This window comes from Pipistrellus kuhlii, unplaced genomic scaffold (assembly GCF_014108245.1).
Source record: "Pipistrellus kuhlii isolate mPipKuh1 unplaced genomic scaffold, mPipKuh1.p scaffold_m20_p_17, whole genome shotgun sequence".
NCBI lineage: Eukaryota > Metazoa > Chordata > Mammalia > Chiroptera > Vespertilionidae > Pipistrellus > Pipistrellus kuhlii.
In genome coordinates this window covers 27503776-27530513 of record NW_023425482.1, presented here as the reverse complement: position 1 = coordinate 27530513, position 26738 = coordinate 27503776, and the positions used below count along the sequence as shown (strand labels likewise).

The following is a 26738-nucleotide window of genomic DNA, read 5'->3' as shown; positions in this document are numbered from 1 at the left end:
GGTCGGTCTGCCACCTCCTGCTGTGCCCCAGCTGCCTGCCCTCCGGGGCCCAGCCGGCTGAGGATGTGAGCTGGAGAGTCCCAAGAGTTGGTTAGGCAAGCTGGATCCTGAACGCCCAGGAGGGACGTGCCTTCTGGAAAGTCCTTCCTGCCAGAGCCTCCCTCCGCAGAGAGCGGAGGAAGCCATTCCTCACGGCGGAAAAAGGCCGAGGGCAGGAGGAACGAGAGGCCGCCAGTTGGCGGTAGGTGCCTCGGGAGCCTGAGCAGGAAGCCGGGATCACAGGGGAGGTTGGGGCGCGTCTGGGAAGCATCTGGGGCCCAGGCCTCCAGGCTCACACGCCAGCCATGCTGAGAGGAGGGGGGGGGGGGGCAGTCCGTGTCCAGGGCCAGCCAGGGGAGGGGCGCCCAGGCAAGGCCACTGGGGGTTGAGGCAGGCAGCCTGGCAGTTTTAAGGCAGAACAGGCTACCCAGCCGGTGTGGCTCAGTGGTTGAGCATCGACCTGTGAACCAGGAGGTCACGGTTTGATTCCCAGTCAGGGCCCTTGAGCAGGAATGGAACCCGGGACCCTTCAGTCCCCAGGCCCACGCTCTATCCACTGAGCCAACCCAGCCAGGGCTGAATTTTTTCCCTAATACCTAGGTGTTCGGCCTCACAGACAAGAGGCTCCAGTAGGCAGTAACATCCACGAGGATTTCTCTGTGCCTTCCCTGGGCGTCCGTATGTTAATGGGAGAGCCATGTCCTTATCCTTCTTATTATTATTTGTTTTAAGAACGAGAAGCGTCCTTGGAGGTCTGCGAGGCTTGTCTCTCCTCCAACAGTTCCCGGATCAGGAGGCTGAGGCCATGGAAAGACCAACTGAGACGCCCTCCCCTCCCCCCACCAAGAGCAGCTGGTTGCTGCCAGGATCTCTCCCCCCACCCCCACCCCACTTCCTCCACCAGCGCCCATCCCTGCGCCCGTCCCTGTGCGGGTCTGGCGTATTTAAGCTGCGCACACTCTCTGGCCTCTGTGTTTGTGTTTCCCGGCCCCACCGGCCGCCAGATGTGCTGAGCTCCAGGGAGCAGAGGACGTGGTGCCAGCCGCCCTGGTCTGGCGTGCAACCGTCCTGCCTGCCCGTCAGCCTGCCTCTCCGTCCACAGCAGATAAGGAGCCGGGGCAGCAGAAACTGGCCTCACCCACATAAGAGTTATCACCAGAAACAACTCCTTACGACTTCTCTGTAGGGCAGGGAAAACGTCTAATTGCTGGACATCGGCTCTTCTTGTCATCCTCCGGACCACCCTCCTCCCCTCTGAAGCCCAAGGCCCCTCACCTCATCCCTAGCTCAGAATGCCCTAGATACCTCACTTTTCTTTCTGCCTCCGAGCCTCTCATGGATGTGGGGTTCCTGTACATGCGTGTGCAATTACATTTGGTTATTGTTCTCTTGTCCCTCTGTCTCATGTAGATGCAATGTTTAGACCCTCCCAGAATTGGAATCATACAGTGTTTGTCCTTTGGGGGGGCGTGCTTTTATTTCAGGTAGCACACTGTCTTCAAGGTTTATCGCAGAGTATATCTATCTATCTATCTATCTATCTATATAAAAGCCTAATATGCAAATTGTCCCCTTGGGAGTTTGACGAGACTGGGAGTTTGATCACTCGCTATGACGTGTGCTGACCACCAGGGGGCTTCACAGAATGAAGGAAGGCCCAGGCCGGCCCTGATCTAGGGATCTTACCCACGTACCAATTTCGTGAGCTAGGCCTCTAGTGTATTTTTAGGCATAAAATAAAAAGAATGGGATTACAAAGAAAACAACTTCTTTTAAAGGACAGTTACCCACAGCATGTTATAAGTAATTCACAGGCTTTGATTAACCTCTAAGGAACAAGATCCATAGTGGATCTAAGAGTTATAATTTCAAGATTGTCATGAGACAAATATTTTACGGTATCCAATAGCAACGATAATGCGATATGCAATCTGTGGTTTTTTTACTGATGACTAAGGCACCAAAGTCACATGCATGAAGCACTGACACAGTTGGGGCCAAGGCCAGGTTCTCCCAGCTCCCGCCAGGGCCCTCCAAACTGACCCACTGAAGAAATTTCCAGTCATCGTCCTGTTGATATGTGGCTCTGTGGATGAATGAGTTTGCCGACCACTGGGCTAGACGGATTCCTCCGAAACAGAGGGATTATAACCTCGAATAAGCTGAGGGCAACCATTCTGGCGTTTCCTCCCAGTACCAACCCTTGTTGCCTATTAATGGCCGACGGGTGGTGGCTCGGCGAGGCGGGTGTTTCCCATGAGCCTCTCATTAGTCTCCCGGTCTCTCCTCTCCGGAGTCGCATTGTATTCCGCCCCGCCCGCCGGGTGCCTGTTTCAATTAACGGCAGCGCCGCCTTCAAAGGCTCCTGCGAGCCCGTGCCCCTCCGTGTGATGTAAATTCCTTTCTGCAGATAAATAATAAATAAATAAGTATCAAAGCTAACGAGGCCCGGAAGATTCGGGATGTAAACAGCGTATGCAGATGCTTCTCGGGGGCCCCAGCGGGCGGAAGGCCAAACATAACGGCTTGGAAGTTTGATTAAGAAATCTCCCGCTCCCCCTTCCCCAGCTCCCTCCAGACTAGACCCGTGGTCGGCAAACTGTGGCTGATTTGACAGAAGCAGCGGCCCCGCACCCACCCAGCCCCAACCTTTCAGCATCAGCCCGGATGCGCACAGGACTGTGCTGAGCGGCTGCTCAAGATCCATCTCCAGCCCTAGCCCATATGGTTCAGTGGATAGAGCATCAGCCTTCGGTCCCAGGTTCGATTCCGGTCAAGGGCATGTACGTTGGTTTTGGGCACATCCCTAGTAGGGCGCGTGCAGGAGGCAGCTGGTCGATGTTTCTCTCTCATCGATGTTTCTAGCTCTCTCTTCCTTTCTGTAAAAAAACAATAAAATATGTTTTAAAAAAAGAAAAAAGATCCCTCTCCAGGTGCCTGGGTCCTGTCTGCCTCGGGAGGCGGCCTTCTGTGTGAGTGCCTGGGCACACGCTCACACATGCACACAGCTCACCTTGCAGACACACTCTCTCTCCCCGGCACCCACATACACACACACATGTGCACACACGAACTCATATAAGCACACACACTCACACGTATATACATTCAACACTTGCACACACACAAAATCATACAGTCTCTCTGTGATATATATATATATATTAGCCCTCACTCAAGGATATTTTTCATTGATTGTTTAGAGAGACTGGAAGAGAGAAGGAAAGATAGGGAGAAATATCGATGTGAGAGAGACACACCTCGATGGGTTGCCTCCTGCACACGCCCCAACCAGGGCCTGGCTGGGGAGGAACCTGCAACTGAAGTACATGCCCTTGACCGGAATCAAACCCCTGATCCTTCAGTCCGAAGGCCGACACTCTAACCACTGAGAAAACTGGCCAGGGCAGACTCACCCATATTCCTACACACACTCTCTTCCACACACACATGCTCTTACAGACTCACAGCACGCACTTATACACCCACCTTCATACTTGTGCGCACACATTCATACATGTGCGCGCACTTACACGCACACATGCTCTCACATGCCCAGGTTCTCATCTGAAACCGACATCTGGGATCCCCTCCATCTGGGGTGTCCTCTGGCTGCTGGGGCGGGGGGGGACGGAGGGGGACGGAGGGGGACGGAGGGGGATGGAGGATATTAAACTCTGTCTGAGGATGCTTACACTTTGCAATCTGCTTTCGCCCGGGATGGCGTATGCTTTACGGAGAAAGTCTGCCTCATTTCCCAGAAACGCCCATCTGCTGTTGCTCTGGCGGGACGGGTGAGCCCCGTGATATTTCGGATATTGTTTTCGGGGGGCAGGGAGGGAGGGCGGATGGCGCGGGGCGGCCCCCGAGATTACCCGGGGCCTCTAAGCCGCTCAGAGCCGCGTGGCGCCGTTTCCCCGCACGGGACTGGCAATCATGTTTCATTAATTCGACGTGAAGCAAGCCTCGTTTTGGGCTTGCGGAGCTTAAGATTTATGTGAAATTAATAACGGGAACAGATGTCTTCACATGTTGGCTCCTCTGGAAAAGCAAAAGGAGGGGGTGGGGGAGGAGGCTGGTGACTTTGAAAACTTCAGTGCTCGGAGACGCAGGCCCGGGAGCCGGGACCCCGGGTGCGGAGCGGCGCCTGCTCTCATCCCTGCCGCACCGCTAAGTGGAATTTAAATGTCAGGTTCCTATTAAACAGTCCTATTCCCCACTCGGACACGTAGCAACAACGGCTTATCGCCTTCCTTACCACGACGTGTTGGGCATTTAAACGGAAGCTTCCGAGACAGAGCCGGCCCCTCGCTCGTGGGTGGGGGGGACCCCGGGGAGGTGTGTGGGAGAGGCAGGCAGCCTGGATGGCAGCTCGATTTCTGACAGTGTAATCATCGATGCCACCCAGGAAAGCAAACACATCTGTGCCCACACAAAGCTGAAAAAAAAAGAAAAATCAGGAGACCTGGGAACACCAGGGTGGCATCACTGTATAAAGAAGTTGAGCCCTGGCCCGTGTGGCTCTGCAGACAGCGCGTCAGCCTGCGGACGGAAGGGTCCCAGGTTCGAATCCCGGTCAGGGCACATGCCCGGGGTGTGGGCTCGGTCCCCAGGAAGGGGGTGTGCAGGAGCCAACTGATCCACGGTTCTCTCTCATCATGGATGTTCCTATCTCTCTCTCTCTCCCTCTCCCTTCCTCTCTGAAAGCAATAAAAATAAAAAATAAAAAATGAGTCGAGTCACGAACCTTGGGAACGTCTTGCTTCTTTTTTTCTTTTTTTTAAGAATATGTTTTTTATTGATCTCAGAAAGGAAGGGAGAGGGGAGAGAGAGATAGAAACGTCCATGACGAGAGAGAATCATGGATTGGCTGCCTCCTGCACGCCCCCTACTGGGGACTGAGCTGGCAACCCCAGGCATGTGCCCCTGGCCAAAATCGAACCTGGGACCCTTCCGTCCACCGGCCGGCGCTCTGTCCACTGAGCCAAACCAGCCAGGGCCTGCCTCTTTATTTTAAGTTTCCCTCTTGCACGCATGCCTGTGTCCTCCTACCCTCTCCCCGCCCTGGGCCCCTGGAGGCCACTCCTGCACCAGGTCCCCCGGGCTCTCCCCACCCTCACCGGCCAGGTGCAGGGGCGGCCTCCTCCTCACATCCCAGTCCAGGGTGCCCAGGTTTGTGCTCACCACAGGATGCCAGTTCAGGGGGTCCTTCAGCAAACACCAACGTTCGCGGGGAACTGACTCCTGGGCCTCACACGGAGGCGTACATCATGGGAGGACGCTTTGTAGGTGGGGGTACGGGGGACAAATCCCTCGTCATTCTCCAAAGCCCCTCCTGGAGGGCTCGGACACTCTTTCAAAGCCCCCGGGGGTGGGGGGATTCTCACCCATGGTGGGTGCATGAGGCTTGACCTTAGGTTGAGCTGCAAATCTACAGAGCAGCTCCTGGCCGGACTTGATCAAAAAGCTCAAGATGGTCCCCCTAGACCCGTGGTCGGCAAACCGCAGCTCTCGAGGCACATGCGGCTCTTTGGCCCCTTGAGGGTGGCTCTTCCACAAAACACCACGGCCTGGGCGAGTCTGTGTTGAAGAAGTGGCGTTAGAAGAAGTTTATGTTAAAAAAAAAAAAAATGTGGCTCTCCCAAGAAATGGCCATCACTGTCCTGTTGATGTTTGGCTCTGTGGACTGATGAGTTTGCCGACCGCTGGTTTAGACCAGGAATGCCTGCTCTCTCTGCTCCCTCCCTCTCCCTCTCTCTGTGCCAGGTTCCCTGAGTTCAAGGTTCCCGTCTTCTCGGTCTGCTCGGCTGGCTTTTCCTTGTGTCTTAGGCTGTGGGCCTCTCTGTGCCTCCACCACGTGTTCACGGATGTGAGGACTCTGAGGGTGTTTGTGGGCCTTTTCAGGGTCCCTGGACCTGCCTCTTCTCCAGCAATGGTTTGGCCGTAATTTCACATTTACGTTGTTTTTGTTTTTAATATATTTTATTGATTTTTTTACAGAGAGGAAGGAAGAGGGATAGAGAGCTAGAAACATCGATGAGAGAGAAACATCGATCAGCTGCCTCCTGCACACCCCCTACCGAGGATGTGCCCGCAACCAAGGTACATGCCCTTGACCGGAATCGAACCTGGGACCTTTCAGTCCGCAGGCCGACGCTCTGACTGATCCACTGAGCCAAACTGGTTTCGGCTCACATTTACAGTATTTTTCAGTTCTTTCCAAGCTTCTCCTTTCCGGGGACTGGCTGCCCTGTGGGGAGGCAGGGTCGGGAGAGGGGACCCCCGGTGTGTTTCCGCCTGTTGCTCAGAATCGTCCATATTTCGTTCATCTCGTCTGTCTCCCAGCTTTTGATCAACATCTGAGTGTGTGTGTTCTTGTCTAAGGGACCGGCCACACGTACGCCACAGATTATCCCTTCATTTTGCCGTGAAGACTCCATACAAGCAGATGATCCGCAAAGAAATACGCTTTGGGTGTCTTACAACGCGAATTTAATCACAAGTAGTCGTGTGTGCCGGAGGACTATCAGTACGAGACGTCGTGTTCTTCGGTCTAAAACGGCAGATTATATTTCCGAGGCTTACTGCTGGGGAATTAAAGGGCCCAATTTATTCATTCATCATAAATGTTTGGTGATTGCAGCTTTGCTTAAACACACGCGTGCACACACACACACACACACACACACACCCTCGCGATGACAGTGTACTGCAGCCGGATTTAGTGCGTCTAATCCTTTCAACAAGAATCGCATTCTGCACCCAAAGCTGCCGTTCCATTAATGTGTCCGTGAGACGGAGACACGGGCAACCCACCTCGGCCTTGGGATCCCCGGGTGGCGATCATTCCGGGGACGTTGCCGGCGTGTCTGGTCTCCCTCCCTCCCACCCTTGCAAAATAATGAGGAAGTGGACATGGATCCAAGCACACACACACACACACACACTGCTGCTGCTGAGAAACGGAGATGGAACTGCTTGCTGCGCACCTACTGTGTGCTCCAGCCACCGCACATTAGGTGTGATCTCCGTGCAGCCTCCCAGGACGGCCCCTGAGCCGGGTGGGGCATGGGTTTAGGTTACAGATGGAGAGGCTAGGGCTCGGGGAGATGGTCAGGTCGCTTGCCCAGCCCCCCCGGGCCTTGCCCGTGTGGACTCCCAGGCTCCCTGGAGAACAAGAGAGATGGCAGCTGCGCGCCCACAGCGAGTGCCGTGGGAGAGAGGCTGTTCGAAGGCAGAGGAAGGGAAGGACGAAGGAGGTTGGGGTGTTGTTGCCCCCACACGTGGAGTTTGGAGCCCCCTGAGATGCCTCCTGGCCGCAGGCTGCACCATCTGCATGTCCACCGGGAGTCCCTCTGGGATTCTGGACGAGGCCCCTCTTCCATGGGGCTGCCCCTAGTGGAGGGAGGAGGAGGGGGCAGGGCCTACTGTGCTGGCCCCCCAGGCGGGAAGGCAAGGACCAGCTGAGAGTGGTGAGAGTGGGCACAGGACATGGAGACATGGGCCCAGGAGACTCCAGCCGCTCCCGGGAGCATGTGGTCTCTGGGCTGTGGCTGGGCCCGTTGTCCTGTGCAAAGGGAGGCTGGTATATGGGGTAGCGCCCCCGGGAGGTGGGCGGGCAGCGTGCACCCAGAGCTGGGGGAGGGGAGAGGGGGAAGATGGGAGGCCCTCACAGGAAAGGGGATTGACCAGATTCTTGGAAAAACAATACCAGAGCTTGTAGCTGCCGCAGAGGGATTGGGGTCACCAGCTGGCCGGCGGAGCCTGTGATTGGGGCCTGATGCCGCGGAATTCCAGGGCAGGGGGCGCTTTGAGGGCTAACCCTCGGGCTCCCGGGCCCCCTGCTGGCCCCACAACATGCAGGAGGCTCTGATGGTCCATTCCTCGTGCCGAGTGTGCGGTGGGGTACCATGTTAGAGGCATTTATCTCAGCCACGGAGACCTCATGCAGGCGCACAGGCCAAGGACAGATCCTCTCAATCTCAAAGCCATGGCCTCCATTCTTTGCCTCGCCCAGTGGTCGGCAAACTGTGGCTCTTTGGCCCCTTGAGTGTGGCTCTTCCACAAAACACCACGGCCTGGGCGAGTCTATGTTGAAGACGTGGCGTTAGAAGAAGTTTACGTTTAAAAAAAAATGTGGCTCCCAGAAGAAATGTCCATCGTTGTCCTGTTGGTATTTGGCTCTGCGGACGAATGGGTTTGCCGACCTCGGGCCTAGCTACCTGCAGAGGGCAGGGCTCGCTCTTTGTGGGGCTTGCAGGGGTCTGGCCTGGGTGCAGAAGGAGCCGTTTCGGACAGGAGCCGGTAGGACGAAGATCAGCCCTAAATTTAGGCCCTAAATTACCCCTCCACCCCCTTAACCCCCCCACGGCAGGCCCCAGGAGAGCAAGGCCGTCGCCGATTACTGCTGTGTGTTCCGTGCCCAGCACAAGCTGCATAAACATTGACCAGATAAATAAACATTTGGGGAAAGAGACCCAGACACCGGGAGGGGGTGGGGTGGCCCCGGATGTCCAGAGAGAGGCCCGCCATGCCCTGGAGGCTGCAGAAGCCAACGCCGGAGGGCTCGGCTGGGGGGGGGGGGAGGCTCAGAGCAGACCGCCTGGGTAGACACCCACGCCGTGCCTCAGTCTCCCCGTGTGTAAAGGGGTGGTCCTCGGGGGCTGTGTGTAGGGCAGGGGAGGGGATTCAGATAGAGTGCTCGGAACAGGTCCGGGGATAACGGGACGCACGCCCACAAACCCCGTTACTTCTGCTCAGGCACCCAGGTCTTCAGCTCGGACTGGCAGAGCCCGCCGTGGTCACAGGCCTCGGGCTCCTCTCCGTTGTATGGGAAATGGGTGTCTCAGATGGGAAGTGGGTGACGGTTTTATGACTGAACAGATCTGGGGGAAGCAGGTCCAACTATATATGGACAGAAGCCCCTTTGAGGTCATGCATCTGAAACTTAAACTTCCCCAGAGTTAGGAATCACCTGGGAATCTTGCCTAAAATCGAGGCTCTGAAAACACCCCCCCCCCCCCACTTTCCCCAAATTCGGGTTCCGAAGCCCTAAAATGGAGTGCAGGAATGTACAGAACCTTCTAGGTTCTCCTAGGGCCTAGGACCTAGGGCAATGCTGGCTCCAAGGTTGAAACGGATGGATTGTGATTGCACATTCACGCCGCTAGATGGAGGCATGAACCCAGAGAATGGTCTTTCCCAGGTGCCTCCGATCCCGCAGGCTGCTTCGCCCAGAGTGGCCACCAGATGGCGCAGCCTACCCGCAGAGGGAGCCGCTAGCCTGTTGAGGACTGGGGACCTGGATAACCCCGCCTTACAGAATCCAGGTACCCACTCCCCTTCCTGCTGAGGGGGGTCTAGCCCCCAGGAGGAGCCCTGAGGCCACCGGAGCCCAGTTCTGTTTCAGAGTGACGGACATCAAACCCCTGTCCCCATCAGAGGCCCAACGGCCAGTGGTCTTGGTACTTGATCCCAGTAGTGCTCAGCAACGACTTTTTTTATATTATTATTATCATTATTGATTTTTCACAGAGAGAAAGGGAGGGAGAGGGATAGAGAGCTAGAAACTTTGACCAGCTGCCTCCTATCAGGGATGTACCCACAATGTACATGCTCTTGACCGGAATTGAACCTGGGGCCTTTCAGTCCACAGACCGATGCTCTACCCACTGAGCCAAACCGGTTTTGGCAATATGTAGTTGCTTTCATTTCTAAGGCCTTCCACAAGCTTGTGAGGTTTAATACGTAGCGCGCCCCCCGCCTTCTCCCCCCGCCCCATTTTTTTTTTTTTTTTTTTTTTTTTTTGTCCAAAGTCTCTCCTTTTGGTCATAAATCAATCCAAAGGATGCCTGGATGACCAACCTCTGCGGTGGATACAATGGTCCCACAGTGCTAGGAAGGCTCATTCCTAGGAAGTGTTAGGGTCAACATTTGTCTTGCTAAACAATGAACCACTGGGGATGGGACAAGACTGTAACTTTGGATGAAAGTCAAGGCCAAGTTTGTCCCAAAAGGGAGAGGCGGGTGAATGGGGGCAGTCAGGTCTCACAGGCCTTCACTAAGGAACAGAAACACTCTGGGTCACTTCTAACCTACACACCACCACGAACCAAGCTCTGTCTGTCTCCTGTTTCTGTATTTTGCACCCAGTAAGACATGTGTAGCTTGAGGGTCCATTATACACCTCTTCAGTTTTCACATCTGACCGTGAGATGGGTTTCCAATTCCTGGTATTATTACTATTGGCCCAGTGCATGACATTTGTGCACTGCGGGAGGGGAGGTGGGTGTGGAACTCCCCAGCCTGGCCTGTGCCCTGTCAGTGCAGGAGCCATGCTATGGATCACCCCAAAGGGATAGGCCCCACCCACCCATCCTGGGCTCCTTGATGGATTGCCCTCCAGGCCTCTGTGCCAGGCAGGAACCTGCCAGCCCTGCCTCTCCCGCACTATATGGAGAAGGCCGGGCACTCCCCTCCCCCCGCCCCCCCCCAGGCATCTGCACCGCACGGGGGCCTGTTGGCCTCCTTTGCCCTGCACAGAGCCATGGGACCCCCAGGCCTGGCTACTCATGGAGTTGGGAGAAAGCAGGACTCCAAGGCAGGCTCCATGCCATGCACTCGGTGTCAAGCACAGCCCTGCCCCCCTGTGTGCACCCACTGTGTGCAAAGCCATCTTGTGATGGCATGAGGACCACCTAGGCTTTTATCAGTAAGATTACTAGAGGCCCGATGCATGAAATTTGTGCGAGAGTAGGCCTTCCTTACCCTAGCTGCCAGCACTGACCTCGCTTTGGCCCCGGGGACCTGGGCTTCCCTGAGCTCCAGCTTTTTGTCCAGAAGGCTGTCCAAAAGGACATCCGGTCTAATTAGCATATCACGCTTTTTTATTATTACAGATTATTGGTACTACTACTACTTTAATATGGCCCATCTACTTTCCCTTGGAAACACGCCCGTGTCATTCATTATTCATCTGGCTCCTCCTGGTTGTGCAATCGGAAGCTGTAACTTTAAGGTTCAATCAGGGCCAAGGCCGTAAGGACGCCATGGTGCAAGTGGTAATTACCACCTACGGATTTCCAGAGGCGGGACGGACAGTCAGTTTCGTAAGTACATTTCCTGTGCCTCATGGCTGTTATAGAGGGCCTTATGCCTATGAATTTCCAGAGGCCGGACGGACAATAAGAATTTCATAAGTACATTTCCTGTGCCTCGAGGCTGTTATAAAAGGCCATATTTCTATAGCCACGGCAGCTTCCGTTGCAATTAGCGCAGTTGGCAGTCCTTGTTGGGAGAGGGGCTCAGCACGTCTCCATTGTTGGGTTCTAGCGTTTCTATATAACATTCCTTTGTCAGGATTTCCCCCCACTCGTCTACAACTCCCCCTGTCTTTAGTGTGTCTTTTTTTTTTTTTTTTTTTAATATATTTTATTGATTTTTTTACAGAGAGGAAAGGAGAGAGCTAGAGAGCTAGAAACGTCAATGAGAGAGAAACATCAACCAGCTGCCTCTTGCACACCCCCTACTGGGGATGTGCCCGCAACCAACGTACATGCCCCTGACCGGAATCGAACCTGGGACCTTTCAGTCCGCAGACTGTCGCTCTACCACTGAGCCAAACCGGTTTCGGCTAGTGTGTCTCTTTTTACTTATTCGGAAATAACCAACTCATTAGGACAAACTACTTTCTTTTTAACTTCGCTCAAAATCACACACTTCCCTGTCCTTCCTTCTGTTAAGAACATTTCTTCTCAATTCCAAAAAAAGAAACCATAGAAGGAGCATTATGAATAGTACAACCGTCATCTCGCACACCCTCCGCGGTCATGACTGGCTGGGTTATTTAAGAACAAGTTTTGAGAGCGGCTCAAAGAACAAGTCTAGCTATGATGATGGCTAATAGTATTAGCAGGCAGGCAATCAAACACTGGGTTTTTGGGTTTTTTTTAAGTTCAACATCAATTTGTGGGCACTGGGCCTTCTCCGTGTCTTGGGATAGCTGTCTGTCTCTGAGGTCATCAGCTCCTCAGCTTCGAGGGCTCTTTGATGTCACTCCAGATGGGGGCGAGGCTCAGAGATGGGCAGGCGCCCCTTGGCCGTTCTGCGCCTTTCTGGATTTTTAGACGAGAAATGGGAATCCTGGAGTCCACACCTCTAAGTTCAGCTGCACGAGGATTCGTTACAACACCGATCCCTTCCAATGGGGTTGGAGAGTCTCTCATGGCCGTCTTTCCTGATGAACACCATCTCCCGGTGGTCAGTCCTGGTCTTCGAAGCGGAGTCTCCATGCCCTCCCCCACCCCCACTCCCTCCAGGAGCACAACTGAGGAATCCATCAGTCACTCAATGAGTCCTTGATAATAAGGCAGAATGGCTGAAACCGGTGTGGCTCAGTGGACGGAGCATCGGCCTACGGGCTCAAGGGTCCCAGGTTTGATTCCGGTCAAGGGCATGCACCTTGGTTGCGGGCACGTCCCCAGGGCCCCTCCACAACGTTCTGAAGTCCAGAGCTACCCACACCAGGGACACGGCGCTGTCAGTGCGAACATTGGCTACAGGCTCTCTGGCCGTCGGATAAGCTCCTGTGAGAGCCGTCCATCCCGCACGCGGGCAGGCCTCAGTCCTGGCAGGCAGATGCGAACTCCTGATGGTGGAAGTTCTTGCAGATGCCGCTCGGTAACGTCCCATGCCGTTCCTCTTCCAGATAAGAACCCCCCCCACGAACCAAATGAGACGGGCACTCCCAAGAGGAGGCTCCTGTCACCCCGTCCCAGGAACCAGAAGGGGGTCGGTCAGCAACACCCCCCTCGGCCGTCTACAGCCTGCAAAGGGGCGGGGCGTGTGATGGGAACTCCGTGGGGTTGCCCCCAAAGGAGGCGCATCCATCAAGAGCCCTCCGCTGTGTCTGCTGTGTTTGTGCAGCATCGCCGTGGCTGAGGCAGCCATGCAGCTACTTCCTGCACACCTCCTGCTGGACATCGAGCCCGCAACCCCGGCACGTGGCCTGACAGAATAAAACCATGACCTCCTGCAGGCCTGTGTGGATCAGTGGTTGAGCGCCAACCTGAGAACCAAGAGGTCACTGGTTGGATTCCAGGTTGGGGCGCATGACCGTGTTTTGGGCTCAATCCCCAGTAGGGGTGTGCAGGAGGCAGCTGATCAATGATTCTCTCTCATCATTGATGTTTCTCTCTCTTTCCTCTCCCCTCTTCTTCTCTAAAATTAATCAAAAATATATTTTTTTTAAAAAAAGAGAAAAGAACATGACCTCCTGGTTCGTAGGTGGATGTTCAATCACTGAGCCATCCCAGCCAGGCATGATCTCCATGTGTTTGAGTTAGAACTCCTACAGCATTTTTTTTCCTTTTCATGTATAAAAGGGAAGAATGGTTATCAGCCATGTGTCCCCAACGTGGGGCCTTTGGAACTTCTTCCAGGTTTCCCTTCTGGGTTCCGTCTGAGGATCATAGGATGCGTGGAGCTGGGCCATGACTGGAAATGTGGATTCCAGCTGTGCCGTATCCTCCGTCCGATCCAGGAACCCTCTAAGCTGGTGTGTGTGTGTGTGGTTAGGAGAGAAGAGATTGTTATTCCTCTGAGTCCCTCCCAGTTAGGAGATAACCAAGGCTTTTCTCTTGGGAAAAACAGAACCAAAGCCTGTCCTTGGAGACCCGTGTCTCTTTACGGCTAGCTGTTGTAACAGGTAAGCTGTGTCCTCCCGGGAGGACAGTATGTCCTAGAACATAAAAGTCAATCCCCCACAGGTGGGATCATGGGAATCCTAGCATCGTCCCAATCAGCCTTTCGTATTTGAAATAGGTGGGATTCTTTGTGTATCCCTGGGGCATTCCTGCCCTGGGGAATTCTGGGTCCTTTCAGGTCCAAGCAAAGAAAAGAGAGATTTGCTGACCTTTCGTTGTTTTTGTTCACAGGGACACTGAGAAAGGAGCTGCATCCATTTATCTCTGGAAATTATTGCCCTCCCACCAGGTTAGCTGGTAACAGGGTATGTGGGTTTGGAACCACTAAATGTCTGGGAATAACTTTCTGTTGATTAATCCTCACCACAGGGCATCTTTTCCCATTGATCTTTAGAGAGTGGGACAGAGGGGTGTGAGAGAGAGGTGCATTGATGAGAGAGAGAGAGAGAGAGAGAGAGAGAGAGAGAGAGACATCCATCCATTGGTTGCCTCCTGCATGTGCTCCAGGGGGGACCCAGAAATGAAGCTGTGCCCTTGACCGGGAATGGAAACCACAACTCTTCAGGGCAAGGGCCAACACTCTGCCACGGAGCCACGCCGGCCAGGGGATAACTATTCTATTTATAGCTCGAGTTCCCGTACAAATCTCCATCCTTGCTCACTGGGCTTCTTTACCGGGATGATAGGAGAATCGCAGGGTCACAGGCACGAAATTATAAGCCCCCCTTTATTTTTTATTTATTTTTATTTTAATATTTTATTGGTTTTTACAGAGAGGAAGAGAGAAGGACAGAGAGCTAGAAACGTCGATGAGAGAGAAACACCGACCAGCTGCCTCTTGCACACCCCCTACCGGGGATGTGCCCGCAACCAAGGTACATGCCCTTGACCGGAATCGGACCTGGGACCCTTCAGTCCACAGGCCGATGCTCTATCCATTGAGCCAAACCAGTTTCGGCTATAAGTCCCCCCCTTAAATGTCATCTTGAATAATGGGGCTTAGCTCCACTACCTTATCCAGTTTTCCGGGATACTGGTGACTATTAGGCAGAGGCAACGTTCTGTCAATAGTTAATTTAGTACGTGGCTGACTCGGTCGGACCCGTTATCTGTACTGGCAAAGATCCAAAGCTATCCTGGAGCATCATCCGACAGCCAGTCTCAAGATCCATTTCCTCGTAAGGAGGTCCCTTTAAAACGGACTGGGCATCTCCCTTAATCCTCTCTAAGTCCCTCTCGGCCTTCCGGGAGAGGGGTAGGCGGGCATGGCTGGTTTCAGAGAGCCTCGCCTTGCGGGGCAGGGAGCTGAGGAGCTTTGAGGAGTGGACAGAGGAGCTGACCTTTCACCTTGGTGGCCGGAAGGCATCGGACTGGCTATCCTTAGATCCTGGCGGATTAGAGGTCCCTCCCATCTGTGCGCACGCTTTGCCCCGAGGGAGGGGGCCACTCGGCTGGGGAGGGGTAAGAACGGATCAAGTTGTTTCAATGTCCCCAAGGGCTTTCGTCATGTTCCCCTTCGGTGGCCATTCCAGTGTTGCCTGAGGTGTCCATAAGGGGAGGGGAGGGAAGTGAGGGAGATGCTCTCACAGTCAGAGCAACCCTATGCTTGCTTCTGTTTCTTTTCTTTGGTTAAACCCCATTCCGTGTTCTCCAACCCTTCTTAAAGGGACCGGCTTTTCACAATAGGCATAGGGTCCCGTCTCCCTTGTCTGAGTGTGAGCCTCGGGGAGGTCTCTGACTGCTTGATTGTTGGAGCTGTAAATTCATGATTTTGGCAACTTCGTCTTTTTCTTTCTTTCTTTTTTTTTAAAAAAATATATTTTATTGATTTCTTACAGAGAGGAAGGGAGAGAGATAGTTGGAAACATCAATGAGAGAGAAACATCCATCAGCTGCCTCATGCACACCCACCACTGGGGATGTGCCCTCAACCAAGGCACATGCCTCTGACCGGAATCGAACCTGGGACCCCTCAGTCCGCAGGCCAATGCTCTATCCACTGAACCACATCAGTTTTGGCAACTTCATCTTTTTCTCTTTTGAATGGTTCTAGAGGGAGGGTCACCCTGAATCACCAGCTCAGCAGCATGTTAGTCAGAGTTATAAGCTCTCCATCGCGTCCTCCCTAAAATGCCAAATTCAGCAGGCGATCATTTTGATGATCCTTAAAACGGCCCAGAGGTAGATCTCAATATTGATTTAACTTTTTTTTTTTTTTTAATCTTTAAAGAAATCAAGTGCTGGTTCATCAGGCTTTTCTATCTTGGTTCAATCCACTTTCAGGGGGCAGGGGGAGCCTCAGCCTGGCTTGGTAAAGGTGGTGGGATCGTTCCGTGCATTTTTCTGGTCCGCCTCTCTCTGTTCCCAGAGAACCTTGTGCCCATTCTCCTGCTCCTTCCTTAGAACCCAGCATGCGTGTTCACTGGTCCAGGTCAGAACAGCCAGGATCGGCCCTCGCTGGTTTGGCTCAATGAATAAGAGTGTCAGCCTGAGGGCTGAAAGGTCCCAGGTTCAATTCCAATCAAGGGCACATACCTGGGTTGTGGGCTTGATTCCCAGCAGGGGGCCTGCAGGAGGCAGCCAATCAATGATTCTCTCTCATCACTGATGTTCCTCTCTCCCTCTCCCTTCCTCTAGGACACATGTGTCAAACACAAGGCCCTCGGGCCAAATCCGTCCCGCCAGGCCGTGCGATGTGGCCCGCACCACGCTGTCATCACTGCACTCCGCTGCGTTTCCATCACAATGACAGTTTATGACTGTTCAGTAAACCATTCGGCCCGCGATTTAGGCTGGATTTTAGATTTTGGCCCCTTCTCTGATTGAGTTCGACACCCCTACTAGGAAATCAATAAAAAATATATTTAAGGAAAAAAAAAAAAAAAAGAACAGCCAGGATTGTCTGTCCTAACAGTTAAATGAGATTCCTTTGCAAACCCATCGGGGTCATGGAGGGTTCTGGAAGTCATTCGATTCCTTCGTTCTGTTCCGGTCCAAGGGACAGTCTGGCTCCCGCTGCCTGAGGAGGGCATGTGTGAGAGGGCGCTGCCAGAGTCCTGTTTGTTCTTGCCAGCTGATCCCGGTCTGCTTTTCTATTCTGAGTGTCCCCCAGGCCAGTAGGGGGCTGCGGCGGAGGTGAGGAAGAGAGGGAGGGAGAGAGAGGGAGAGGTGTGCAAGAGGCAGCCGATCCATGATTCTCTCTCATCATGGATGTTTCTCTTGCTCTCGCCCTCTCCCTGCCTCTCTGAAATCAATGCAAATATCTGTATTTTTAAATCCAGCCTAAGACTGAGTCTTATAAGAGTTTATTTGGGCCAAACTTGAAGATCATTATGTGAGAGGGGGGGAAAAAAAAAAATCTCGATGGTTCAAGAAAATGCTCCAGAAAATGGCACTTTGCAGCTTGTTTCTAGACGCTAGAATCGAAGCTGGAGACACAGGAGGGTTCCAGGAAGTCCATCGGTGGTAGATTAAGGAGCCAGGAGAAGCAAAGTGGGGAAATCTCTGGGATTGAATAAAAAGTAAAATGGCCCAAACCAGTGTGGATCAGAGGATAGAACATCAGCCTGCCAACTGAAAGGTCCCAGGTTCGATTCCGGTCAAGGGCATGTACCTTGGTTGCGGGCACATCTCTCCCTTCCTCTCTGTAAAAAATCAATAAAATATATATATTTTTAAAAATCAATAAAGTATATTTTTAAATAAAATAAAAAGTAACACGGAGAGACATCTACTTCTCTACATCCGTAATACGGGGCGTTAACAATGAGCATGTGCAGCACATAAGATGGGAACAAGACAACAACGGGTTCTGTAGTTTGTACTCTGGCCCGGGCGCCCTGAGGTGAGGGGTCTGAAAACGGATATTGCTCTAACATTTCAAAGGGGGGTTATCTTAGCTGTAAAAAGGTCAGTAGACTCACTCAAGATAAAAACTGACTTATATCCAGGGAGTTACAGGTGTCGGATGTGACTACCTAACCACCCTGACCCACTTCTAACTCAAATTAGCGATCTTTCTGTTCAGACCATCCTATGTGGTAACTTTTTAAAAATACATATATATTATTTATTTATTTATTTATTTATTGATTGATTGATTTATTACAGAGAGGAAGGGAGAGGGACAGAGAGCTAGAAACATCAATGAGAGAGAAACCCCGACCAGCTGCCTCCTGCGCACCCCCCACAGGGGATGTGCCCACAACCAAGGCACATGACCTTGATGGGAATCGAACCTGAGACCCTTCAGTCCGCAGGCCGGCGCTCTATCCACTGAGCCACACCGGGTTTGGCAACTTTTGGCCTCCGAGTGCGTAAGGCCCACCACGCAGGCCTCCCCCGCGCTGCCGGGTTTGGGATATGGCTCCCTTCCATCCACAGGGGCCAGTGATGTCAAGGAGCAGAAGCGAGCTGAGTCACAGGCAGGACGATAGAGAACGGTGGGGACTGCGGCAAACCAAAGTGCTCGCCTCGCGGGAAGGGAGCAGCCGCTGTGTAGCGTTGCCTAATCGTTGCCGTATTGCTGCCATGTGGACAGGGGCACCCGGGGTTGCCAGACCTTTGGGAATTTCTGAGAAGAAACCAGAAAGCCCTAAGCTTGCTTGAAGCTTCCCAAGTTTCAAAATGCTGTTCGGGCTGGATTCAGCCCACAGGCCACGAGTGTGCAGGCCCCGCGTCAGTGAGACAACATTTTCCGTCCTCACTCCCAGCTCCGGCCTCTTCCAACTTGGCTGGCTCTCCGGAGGCCATGACAGGAGCCAATAGGGGCCCAGCCAGGAGGCAACCCCCCTCCCCACTGACCTCAGGCTCACCCTCCCCCAACGCCAAACCTTCGTCCCGGGTCAGGCCTATGGGCCCCTCCCCCTCCTGCAGGGCAGAGGCCCTCCCAAGGGGTGGGCCTCTGGCGGGCCATGCCTGCCAGACTACCCTGGACCGGTTTTAAACCCGCTGAGATCCGGGCTGCAGTGGTGTTTTCGGTTCTTAAGACAAAGACCAGGCTCATTACCACGACACCCCGCCCCCCAGGCCCTCACAGGCAGACCACTGCTGATCCTTCAGCCCCTAACTTCGCTCCTCAAATGAGCCTGGCTCATCACTCTGCCCCCTACCTTTCTCAGATGCAGAGAACGTTCTCCTTCGGGCATCTTGTCGACTTCACCTCTGGACCTTCCCGGGTGGTGCCCTAGAAGGTGCCCGAAACTCCTGTGTCGCCCCTCCACCCAGGCCCACCCCAGGAGCACTCCTCTGTCCGGGACTCCTCAGGCTGCAGCTCAGAAGTCACTTCCCGCGGGAAGTCTCCCGGGCCCATCTGAGCTGGTGTAGAGGCCGAGGCCAGGTGTCCCCCATCACAGCCTCGCACCCAATGAATGCTCTCTACGGAGAGCTGGAGGGGACATGGGTCCGCACTTGTGTTCCCAAGAGTATATCTAGCACCTAACATTATGCCTGAGGCCTAGGAAATGCTTATACGTTTGCAGAAGAAAAATGGAAAAGAGGGAAGGAAGGAAGGAAGGAAGGAAGGAAGGAAGGAAGGAAGGAAGGAAGGAAGGAAGGACCCTTCCCTGTATCTGTTGCATATCTATTTTTAAAAATATATATTTTATTGATTTTTCACAGAGAGGAAGGGGGAGGGATAGAGAATTAGAAACATCCATGAGAGCGAAACATCAACCAGCTGCCTCCTCCACACCCCCCACTGGAGATGTGTCTGCAACCAAGGCCCATGTCCTTGACGGGAATCGAACCTGGGACCCCTCAGTCCACAGGCAGACGCTCTATCTTCCCGAGCCACACCGGTTTTGGTGTGGTGTTGCATCTCTTTTTCCCATTCTGACCATCTCTCTCTATCTCCACCTTAAACATCTGCAGCCTGTCCTGTCTCATCATGTGCAATGCAGCTGATGTGTTTCTGACCCCACCTCCCCCTCGCTGACCCCTGTCGCCGGGAGTGCAGGCAGGCCCGCGTCCCTCCCTCGCAGAGCCGCTGCTCTCTGACCTCAGATCCTGCAGAGGCACACCAGATGTTCCCCGCAGGGGGTCCCCTGGGCTCCGTGCCCAGATTCGGGGGAAGAAGGGGAAGTGAGGTCGAGAACTGATGGTGCAAGACGAGGCCTGGAGCAGCAAGCAGCAGGCGGCGGGGGAAAACAGGCTGAGGAAGAAACAGAGGAGCAAAGAGCGAGCGGGGCGAACGGGGCAGGGAGGGGCGGGCCAGAACACGCCGCCCCATCCCCCCACTCCACCGCCAGCTACCTCCCCGCACTGCCAACGCCCTCCCAGCCCAGCCGGCCACATCTGGCGGCGGCCCTCCCTTGTTTCCGCTGCATCCAGACTTCCCCCTGGGGTGGCTGGAGGCCGTGCATCTGGGGCTTTAAACATACAAAGGGACTCGGGGGCCGGCGGGGCAGGCAGCAGCGGCGCAGGCGGAGGCGCAGGGACCGGCCGGGCCACGCGCAGCGGAGCCGGGCGCAGCGAGGCCACCGAGGCGGGCGAGCTGTCCCCTCGGAGCGCAGCGCTGAGCGGCGGATCGGGGCCAGCCAGGCGGCCACACACCTCGAACCCGAACCCGAACCCGAACCAGAACCAGCGACCTCCGGGGCGACCTCGCACGGGGCCCGGGAGCGCGGGGATGGAGACGCTCGTGGCGCGGGGCGCGCTGGCCGGCGCGCTGCGGGCGCTGTGCGTGCTGGGCTGCCTGGTGGGCCCCCTCGCCGCCGCGCCCTCGCCCATCATCAAGTTCCCGGGGGATGTCGCCCCCAAGTCGGACAAAGAGATGGCCGTGGTGAGTGGCTCCGCCGGCCTCCAGGAGCCGAGTTTAAACAAACTTTGCAGGCGAGGTTGGGGAGGGTGGGGGTGAGGGTGGGGGGCCCGGGGGGCTCCGGGCTGCACCCCCTCCTCCCCCGAGGGGCACACACCGTGAGGGAGGGGCTTCCGCCAGCCGCCCCGCGGGCGTCCCGGGCCAGCCGGAGGGGGGTCTGTTTTGGAAACCGGAGGGGGCTTTCTGTGCGCGGCGAAAGCCTTGGATAAACAACTTGGAGATTTCCCGGACGCAACGGGGGGCGTGAGACGCGGAGGGGAGGGGGCCCGGGGTGCTTGGCCAAAGGCAGGAAAGGACGGCTCTTCTGTAAATAACAGGGCATTGTCTGGGATCTGAGGATCTGGCCAAGGGGCGGCTTTGTCAACAACTCTGGACATATCTGGGGGGAGGGGGCCTGGCTGGCCCTGGGCAAGCGTCCTGGTAAGGCCTTTGGCAAAAGGCCTGCAGGGGTCCCGTTAGCCAGGGGGGGGGGGGGGGGGGTGTTTTCTTTAAGCCCCGTGGCACGCGATGTGGGTAAACTCCTGCACACATTGGGAGCTCTGCGCCCAGCGGGGCTTGGCCAACCTTGGGGACCTTTGGCACAGATCTGGAGAGGGCCCTGGGCGCACCGCTCCAGGGGACCTTGGGGCAAATATTAGGGGCGGGGGTGACGCCGAGAGCGCATCTTCTTCTCCAGAAGGGTCAAGGGTTGGATCTTGGAAAGGTTCCTCGAATTTCTGCAACTTCTGCGAAGGGATGGGGGCGGGGGCCGGCCGCAGGATCAGAGGGAGGGAGGGGCAGGCGCTGGAGGCCTGGCGCGTGGGGCGGGGGCGGAGGCGCCCAGCGGGTGGCAGAGCAGCCAGCCAGCCCTCCCTCCTGGCCCTGCTCCCAGCGGCGGCTCCGGCTCCGATGGTTGTGGATGTTGTCCTGTGAGCACAGGCGTGCCTGGCGGGGCACAGTGGAAGGGCACCATCCCTCAGCCTGTTAGCGCCTCGAGCTGGGAGGCCCCTCCAGATGTCCCTTCTCGCCCATAAGAAACGTGAAATCTTATTGCTCCCCACCCCCAAGAAACCCCCCATTCTCCTTCAGCCTGGTCCCCAGCCCGCTGGTCACCCCGAGAACCCTCCTCAGCATGTAACATCCCTCCCTCCTTCCCAGCACCCAAGCTTCTGTCCCCTTTGGATAAATGGGTTGAGACAGCTTACATTTTTAGGGGCTGATATTCTTTAAAATAAATATATATATATATATATATATATATATATATATATATATATATATATTTCAGAAAGGAAGGGAGAGGGGGAGAGAGAGAGAAACATCAATGATGAGAGAGAATCCTTGATCAGCTGCCTCCTGCACACCCCCCACTGGGGACCACGCCCCCCACTGGGGATCGAGCCCTGACCTCCGGGTTCATAGGTCGATGCTCAATCACTGAGCCACCCGGCCGGGCAGGGGCCTGCTATTCTTCCTCCTGGGTCTGGAGCTGGCTGGCATCATGATGTGGCTGTTGGTTAGGGGTGAGGGTGGGGCTTTGGAGCCCTGGCAAAGCGGCCCGGGTGCCCACACCTTCCATGGAGCATAAGAGAGCCGTCCGGGCTGCCCAGAGGCAGCGCAGTGGGAGGCTTGAGAAGCAGGCGCTGGGCTTGGGCTGCCTGGCTTCCGATCCCAGGTGCAGGAGCCAGCTGGCCTCGTAAGCCTGGCAAGTGACCACCCCTCTCAGTGCCAGCTTCTTCCACAAACTGAGGGTAATACTGGTGCCTGTTAAAGCTAATCTTACTCCCAAGTGGCATATGGTAAGCTCTCAGTAAGTGTTAGTCGTCGTCGTCGTCATTATTATTATTATTATTATTATTATTATTATTACTAGAGGCCAGGTGCATGAATTTGTGCACAGGTAGGGTTCCTAGGCCTGGCCAGCAATGAGGGCTGATTGGGGCCTATTGGGGCCTCCTGCCTGCATGCCGGGAATGTCCTTCGTTCCACACTGCCCCCTGGTGGTCAACACATGTCATAGTGAGTGATCAAACTCCTGGTCTAGGGGTGTCGAACTCAATCAGAGAAGGGGCCAAAATCTAAAATCCAGCCTAAATCGCGGGCCGAATGGTTTACTGAACAGTCATAAACTGTCATTGTGATGGAAACGCAGCGGAGTGCAGTGATGACAGCGCGGTGCGGGCCACATTGCAAGGCCTGGCGTGACGGATTTGGCCCGCGGGCCTTGTGTTTGACACATGTGTGGACCTGGTCTCTGGTCAAATTCCCAAGGGGACATTTTGCCTATTAGCCTTTTATATAGAGAGGTTATACCCCGCATTTTCCTTTCCTAACTACTCCTCCAAACACGGCGAGGGCCCCTGTCGTAAGGTCTCCCGACTGCTTTCACCTTTCCAACAGTGCCCATCACATTTAATTTTGCGTTTATTTCTGTCGCGCCCGGGCCAACAGAAATAAATGAAAGAGATGACGGAGGCCAAGAGGGGTCATGAGTTACAGTTCTGCGTGTGGCTCTGGAGCCAGATGGCTCGGGTCCGAATCCAGCTCCGCCATTTGTGAGCTGTGTGACCTGAGGCACGTGTGTGTCTTCACCTCTCTGTGCGTTAAGTCTCTTCCTCTGTATGATGGGGATAGCAACCACCACCACATCACGGAGCTGCCGTGAGCATGAGGGCTCCATGCTGACGTCACGCTCTCGACAGCTATGACGTCACTCGAGCGCGTGGGCGTCCACGTTGGGGTTTGGGGACCGAGCCGTCCACCCAAGTGCCCGTGGACCCCCGGATGATGATGTCCTCCTCCCTGTTCTGGGCTACGGGGCTGGGCTGGGCGGGGGCAGGTGGCCAGGACGATGCCGCCCCCCGGTGGCCGCTCACCTCCGGCGCTCCTTTCTCCCAGCAATACCTGAACAGCTACTACGGCTGCCCCAAGGACAAGTGCAACCTGATCGGGCTGAAGGACTCGCTGAAGAAGATGCAGAAGTTCTTCGGGCTGCCCGAGACGGGGAACCTCGACAAGCGCACGCTCGCCACCATGAGGAAGCCCCGCTGCGGCAACCCCGACGTGGCCAACTACAACTTCTTCCCCCGCAAGCCCAAGTGGGAGAAGAACGAGGTCACGTACAGGTACGGAGGCGGGGCTGCGGCCGTGGGACACGGGGTCTCCTGGGGCCAGTCGCCCCTCTCCGGGGACCCAGGAGGGGGTCCTAGGAGGACTCGGAGTCGTAGGGCGTTTGCATGCAGGGTGCTTAGGAGCTGGCGTCAGACAGACCTGGACTCGACGCTCACACTTAGCAGGCGTGAGGCACCAGGCTACTTAGGTTTCAACGCCCCAGGCTTTGGCTTTCCAACCTACAAAACGAGGCTAGCACAGAACCTTCTTCGTAAGGTTGGTTGGGAGCTGAGCTAGGTCCCCACTGCGAAGGGATTTCTCCACGTCCGGTGTGTGGTAACCGTGTAATCACTGCCAGGGGCTGCTCCTCCTGGCTGGGGTCTCAGGGGCAGGTGGAGAGACGGTGGTATTGGTTGCTAATTGGTTATAGGATGGAGTGATCGGTGGTCAGTTGGGGGTGACCCTCTTCGGAGGCCTGTTTAACGTTGGCCTCTGCTCTGTACGGCTCGCGCTGGATTCCAGGATGAGAGAGAGCTCGGCCCCATGTCCCGTGTGCACTGGTTTTACCCCCATGCGTCCCCCAGCCAGAAGGGGCGGGTGAGAGTCCCGAGACGAGGCCTGAGGATGGGGCTGGCCTAGGAGGCAAGGCATTCTGGGCGCACTGTTCGCCCAGGGAGCTCTGCTCACCACACACACACACACACACACACACACACACACACACGTATACCTGTCTGCGTGTGCACACCTGCACATTCTTGTGCACACACAAACGCATGCACCCCTCCCAGGCTGAGGCACACACTCTCACACCTGCACCCACGCACCACCCTTGCACACACCCGTGCACTCGCACAGGTTCACGTACGCTCTTGCACACATGCACACACACTCTGCACACATGCACACACACTCTGCATACATACACACACACTCGGGTGTGTGTGCCTGCTCACTCCTTTGCATCTCTCCCGAACCTCCAGGATCATCGGCTACACGCCTGACCTTGACCCCGAGACGGTGGATGATGCCTTCGCCCGTGCCTTCCAAGTCTGGAGTAACGTGACGCCCCTCCGCTTTTCCCGTATCCACGATGGAGACGCCGACATCATGATCAACTTCGGCCGCTGGGGTAGGCAGCGGTGGGGCCCGCAGGGGCTCAGCGTGGAGAGGGAGGGGATCCAGGGATCGGAGAGGAAGGCACCGGGGTCCTGAGAGCAGCTGAGATAGGAGAGGAGAGGAGAAGGGGTGGACGCCGAGGGGCGTAGCTGGGACCAGACGCTGGAGAGCCACGTGGATGTGAGGCAGGCAAGGGGTCTTCCCGCGCCGTCCGACAGGCGAAGGGCTGGTCCCGTGTCCAGTAGTTTCAACGCAGTCAGCGCCAGGTCCCGTGTCTCGGTCACACTGGCCACACGTCAGGTGCTCTGTAGTCACAGGGCCCCGTCGGGGATGAGCCGCACCAAGCGTGTTCCCGCCATCGTAGGAAGTTCTGCTGGGTAGCACGGGTCCGCCCTGAGGGACTCCGGGCCTGGGAGGAGGGCGGAAAGAACGGAGCGGTGTGGACAGGAGAGTGAGTGGACACCCACCTTGGCCACGGGCACCGTGGGGGAGGGTGGTGCAAGCAGTGGCGGCAGCGAGACATAAAGGTAGACGGTGCAGACATTGTGAGTAGCACAGTGATGCGAGTGAGTGGCGTGGACCTGGGTGGCCACGTAGGCCCGGGGCTCAGAGGTGTGACTATCGGTGATAGACTTGACCATGGAGACCTCAGGGGTTGACTTGCTGTGTCCCAGTCTTGGATAACCCCAACAGGATGGGGGAGGGGACACGTGCCAGGTGGGCGGGTGTGGCTGGGGGTCGGGACCCGGGGCGGGGGGCAGCTGGAAGCTGAGACCCCGCGTGTTCCAGAGCACGGAGATGGATACCCCTTCGATGGCAAGGACGGGCTCCTGGCTCACGCCTTCGCCCCGGGGCCTGGGGTCGGGGGAGACTCCCACTTTGACGACGATGAGCTGTGGAGCCTCGGAGAAGGACAAGGTAAGCAAGGGACCGCCCCCACGTCCCAGCATCCTCTCGGGTCCTCTGCCTGCCTCCCTGTCACCTAGCAACAAGGACCATCCCTTCTCCCACAACCCTGGGCGCCTCCATGGACTCTGACGGGAGGGGGAGGGGAGTCACACAGGCCTCTGGTCTCTGGAGAAGGGCCCGGAGAGCCTCACCCCACCCTGAGTCACCGCCCACCCCCCTCCCCCCCTCCAGTGGTCCGAGCGAAGTACGGGACCGCCAACGGGGAGTACTGCAAGTTCCCCTTCCTGTTCAACGGCAAGGAGTACAACAGCTGCACGGACGCGGGCCGCACGGACGGCTTCCTCTGGTGCTCCACCACCTACAACTTCGACAAGGACAACAAATACGGCTTCTGCCCCCACGAATGTGAGTCCTCAGGCCCCAGGCTCCCCGAGGTCCCCCGTCATCCGCGCTGCCCAGGCCCGGCCTGGCCAGGCAGCCAGCGTCCTCCAACCCCCGGACACCCTGCTGGCCCTCTCACCTGCATAATTCATTATTCACTTAATGCTTTCAGCAAGTCCGTTCCTTTTTATGTCTCCCCGTGAGCAACCGTACTTGCAAAGTCAGGTTTGATGTGCTAGTTATTTTTTTTTTTTTTCTTGCACACCTTAGGATGAACTTAGGACTGTTCGTGTGCCCAGTGGTTCTCTCTAGAATCAGTCTGTACACACACACCCCTCCCCTCCGAGGGGCAGGATTGGGGGCTTGGGCACCGGAGAGAGAGGCTCAGGGATGGATCAGAAGTCTAGCAATGGGGGTAGTGCCCAATCTGGCTGGGGGACACCGACCCCTGGCATTTCAGCTGTTATTCCTGGTTTTGATGCCAGCTTCACTAATTGTGTGTGTGTGTGTGTGTGTGTGTGTGTGTGTCTGTGTATGGGGACTGTACCATCTGCCTCTCAGTCTCTTGCCTATTTTTGCTTGTGTCTAGCTCTCTGTGTCTTGACCCAGTATTTGTGTGTGTGTGTGTTTGTCAGTGCCCAACACATACCATGCTCAGAGATTGTGAAGCCAGATCGAGG

General features: G+C 55.6%; 1 protein-coding gene across 1 annotated transcript in view; it reads left to right on the top strand.

Annotated features, from left to right (window-relative positions):
* Nucleotides 1-20011: 20011 nt before the first annotated feature.
* The window catches only part of MMP2 (matrix metallopeptidase 2), a 22006-nt gene continuing 15279 nt past the window's right edge, over nucleotides 20012-26738 (top strand). The window contains exons 1-5 of the mRNA XM_036440730.2: nucleotides 20012-20523; nucleotides 23437-23663; nucleotides 24633-24781; nucleotides 25558-25686; nucleotides 25909-26082. Coding sequence (XP_036296623.1) covers nucleotides 20371-20523; nucleotides 23437-23663; nucleotides 24633-24781; nucleotides 25558-25686; nucleotides 25909-26082 — 832 coding nt within the window. The 5' untranslated portion in view covers nucleotides 20012-20370. The remainder of the gene's footprint in view (nucleotides 20524-23436; nucleotides 23664-24632; nucleotides 24782-25557; nucleotides 25687-25908; nucleotides 26083-26738) is intronic.